This window comes from Arachis ipaensis, chromosome B10, assembly GCF_000816755.2.
Source record: "Arachis ipaensis cultivar K30076 chromosome B10, Araip1.1, whole genome shotgun sequence".
NCBI classification, from domain to species: Eukaryota; Viridiplantae; Streptophyta; class Magnoliopsida; order Fabales; family Fabaceae; genus Arachis; species Arachis ipaensis.
Genome location: NC_029794.2, coordinates 103,689,913 through 103,694,232, shown reverse-complemented (window position 1 = coordinate 103,694,232; position 4,320 = coordinate 103,689,913). Strand labels below are relative to the sequence as shown.

Below are 4,320 nucleotides of genomic sequence, written 5' to 3'. Positions count from 1 at the left end.
TAGTTGAGGCTTGTCATCTGTTAACATCAAATTAAAATGGAAATTAAAATCTCTAACTGCACTAAGCGCGATGTTAAAACAATGCAATAGATACAATTATTAATCATTTAACTATGATAATTCACATTAATCACACCCTAATTCTTTGTTAAATGCAAAGTTCAATCACATGCATTTATCTCCTTTCATACAAACACAAGTGTGGGCTCAAGGATTCCTTAACCTTTTTTCTTAGTCGCACTTTTCCTTTTCTCAAGTTCTTAATTATGGTACCCAATTTGATACCTGATGATCGCTGTTAGAACTCGTTACAAATTAAAGCATGATAAAGTAAAAATAGTTCGTTGGATTTTATGGATGATAAGGGTAATGATTGAATGCAATAATGCGAAAAGATCAGCAAACAAAAAAAAAAAAGGAGGAAAAGGAAGGGCTACTACAGTTGCAACTAATAATGAATAAGTTATCTGACCATAGTTTCATTGTTTTTTTAAAGTAAACAAATATATATAAAGAAAAGTACTTATTTAATATCTAATATTTGAAAAAATATCTTACTCCAATAATGTGATTAGATTTTTTATATATATAAAAAAAAACTCATTTTTCCATTAACTTCTTCTTTTGAATAGTAACAATAATTGTAATTGTAGTCACGGTAATAATAGTTATAGTAATGCGTATAACAAAAATGGCAGAAAAATAAAATAAAAATAATAATGGAATAAAATAATATTTTTTAAAAATATAACTTTAAGCAAACAAATAAAAATACAATGAAATAAAACGCTTGATAAAAGATTAACATTTTATCTCATAATAAAAATAGTTGATATCAAATAGGGAATAGATTGTAATAAGATTAAGAGAAAATTTCACTTCATTTTTTTTAGAGATACTAAAATGATATTCTCTTTTCTTTTATTTGTAAAATATATACTTTTTTCTCTTATAACTTTTAAAAAAATCTCCTCTTTAATTCATTTTAAATTTTTTGTGTTAACTAACATTAACTTTACCCTTTTTTAAGAAAAATAAATTGTTTTTTACAAAAATACTTTTTAGCAAAATTTTTTTTGTGTGATTAAATTTTGTTTACCAAAATACCCTTTAACAAATTATTTTTCTATTGATTAAATTATAAAATAAATAAAAAAAGAATATTATTTATTTATTTTAGCATCTCTCAAAAAAAAAGAAAGTGAAATTTTCTATAAGATTAACTATTAGAAAACATTGAAAATGATTGATGATGAAAGTCTCTCGCAGAGGTAGATACTAGTCACTAGATAACCTAAAGTTCCATGTATGTGCGCAAAATTAAAGGATAGAAATGCTAATATAATAATCTCTTAGCTTCCACAATTAATAATAGAAACATCAAGGTCAATCGAAATTCCCACCCATGTAGCACGAAAAAAGATTACTTGTAATAAGTAAGTAAGTAAGTAAGCAAGTAAGTAGAGTGTATTAATTTCACGGGCAACAACGACTTTTGTTATTATGTGTTTCCCATTTCTTTCAAAGAGTCAAATCATTAGTACATAAAAGTCATGCTTATTGACTTTTCTTTATAGGCCTCAATCAAGGGCTTTTAATTTCTTGATTCATAAATAAAAAAGAAAACTATATTTGTTGCTGTGGATGTGGTTGTGCATCGCTTGCCTCTGTTATTTTGGTATCTCCACATTCTTTTGGTGCTTTAACCGGCAGTGATTTCTGATGACTCACTCCTTCTTTGCTTTTTGCCCACAAAACACTATAGAGACTTAGAACCAGCATGATCCCACCCACAACACTGCATGCATGCATAACACATCCAAATTAATAGGATATTTCAGGACAATCAGTATTTATTAATGGACTAATACATTGTATTTGAGCTAAGCATGCAATAGGTTAGGTTTAATTTTTTCATTAAATACAGCAACTAATGGAAGCATTTCAATGAGTAAAACAATTAGCTTGAAATTTAAAAGGTTTCTATTTTCAAGACGAGATCGAATCTTCGACACTTAGTTAAAATAAGATGAATTTTTTTGTTCAATTACATACTCAGATTAATTTATCGTATATTTATACATAAACATGAAAAATATATCATAAATATTTTAAATTTTATGCTTATTTATTTATGAATTAGCAACGTAGCTGACCTGCCTAAACACAGGGGCTCACCCAAGAGCAATATAGAACCAGTGGTAGACATAATAAAACTGAGTGGGTTCCATATTATTGAGAAAACAGGCCCTCTCTTTTCTATCACCCAAGCTTGCAAGTAGTATACCACCCCATTCACCAGTATCCCCTGTTACACCAAATATTAGCAGTAGGATAGAGGCATCATAATCACCCATTTATCTATTTTATTTTATGCAATAATCAATCATTTTGTTTTGTTAAAAGAAAGTAGGTAAATTTTTATGTAATTTAAAATAAGATAGTAAAATTTCACATATAGTTAAAAATTATTAGACGAGTTGACATATTTGACTAAATTATTATTTAACGATTTTATTCAACTATCAATTTTACATTAAAACAATTGCATATAAGTTTCCACTTTAAAATAATCTCCTAACTATACTTATATTGAAAGAAAAAATCTTTGTTATACATATTTTACATTAGGTTGATGGTAAATTTTATGATTTTGTTGTGGTGTCCAAATTACCTAATTTATTTTTTAAAATAAAAAATAAAATATTTAAAATAAAAATTAAATTATTTAAAATTAATTAAATATTATCTATTTACTTTTTTTTAGTAAATTAGGGACAATGTTAAAGGTATTGTAGCACTGGTGACTCGCCTAAGTTGACACACACATTCTATGTAAAAGCACAATAAGAAACCGTATGTCCGGGTCCCATAAGTATTGTGTTTATTATGGAAAGTATTAAAAATCATATAACTAAATACTTACAGTGTAGACAACTGCAAGGAGTCTCATATCCCAACCCAACTTCCATTGCTGAAAATCTCTTTCAAAAGCTATAGCAACCAAAAATGATTGAATTGCACTTGACATGCACTGCAGGCTAGTGAAATATAACTTTGAAGGGTAGCTTTTAAGAAATTGAGCCTGTCATCAATTTTGGATATATAAGCACACAACAAACTTTAATTGTATAGCACAATAATGCAAGATGAGTGGGTAGTACCTGAATGACAAGCCAAAAGCTCCAAGTGATGACTGCCAAGAAAAAGAGTAAAGAACCGAGTATCCATTTTTGGCCTCTTGATGAAAGATGTTGAGTGTGGTGGTGTCCAGATACTAAGTGTGGTCCTTTGTATAATGCAAGGATCACCACACCACCTATGCAAAGCAATACACTTGCAATCTTTGCAATCCCTGATTCTGTCTTTATGTTTACCTTTTCCATTCTGCATTATAATTTTTGGGATTATCATACAAGGAGTGTTAGAAGGCCAGCAGATTTTGTAATTTGCAGCCATTAATTAGTTATCATTAATATTTTTAATAGTGTGAGATTATATCTAATAGTATAGAACTATTCACTTTTTTTTTTTTGCCGATTAAATGCTGGCCAAATTTTAATAATAGTGCTGGTCCTTAAACTTTCTATTATGATATACCTACCACCCATTCTTAATCATTTATATATATGTCGTTATAGATACAGCCGTTACATTAATAAGTGTTAATTAGTAATATATATTAAAGGGAAACGTTGAGAGATCAATATTTTTAGTTCACAAATAGAAAGATTAGTGTTATTTTCTGTTAGAGATATAGTCATTAATATTATCTTCTCCTATCAACTTAAATTTTTAAGATGAATAATTTTATGATAATTCCAACATAAGAGGGGAAAAAAATTATTGGCTTCTTAAAATTTTTCTGTATCAAACCCCAAGTTAATATAGCTCAATTGGTAACAAGGCTAAGCTAATTCACTCGTTTCGAAGGTTTTCAATTTAATTCCTAAATATAACCAAAAACAAAAATAGTATATCCGAAAAAAAAATTAGAAAGAAAGTAAATAATTCGATTTTATGACTCATTATGGGTGAATACGGATCGGATTGGATTGAATATAGTCAAAATTTTGATTCGATCCGCACTAAAATTACCAAATGGAATCTAATATCAATAATTTTTAAGCATAGATCCGATTCGTACATTTGCGGATCGGATCGGATATCGGACATATCCGCAAAACACAAAAATATTTTTAAAAACTTATTTTTAATAAAAAATATCAATAAAATTTATTTTTTTTGTTCTTTTAAACTCTTTTATTTTTAAAATAATATTAAACATATATTTCTTGAATAATAAATTAAAATAATATA

At 27.5% G+C, this 4,320-nt stretch overlaps 1 protein-coding gene across 2 annotated transcripts in view; it reads right to left on the bottom strand.

Moving 5' to 3' along the window:
* Positions 1,450 to 4,320, bottom strand: part of LOC107621832 (WAT1-related protein At5g64700) — a 4,448-nt gene continuing 1,577 nt past the window's right edge. For both annotated transcript variants that reach the window (XM_021113827.1, XM_016323821.2), the window contains 4 exons: positions 3,165 to 3,387; positions 2,927 to 3,085; positions 2,157 to 2,308; positions 1,450 to 1,798 (listed from right to left, as the gene is read on the bottom strand). In XM_021113827.1, coding sequence (XP_020969486.1) covers positions 1,627 to 1,798; positions 2,157 to 2,308; positions 2,927 to 3,085; positions 3,165 to 3,387 — 706 coding nt within the window. In that variant the 3' untranslated portion in view covers positions 1,450 to 1,626. The remainder of the gene's footprint in view (positions 1,799 to 2,156; positions 2,309 to 2,926; positions 3,086 to 3,164; positions 3,388 to 4,320) is intronic.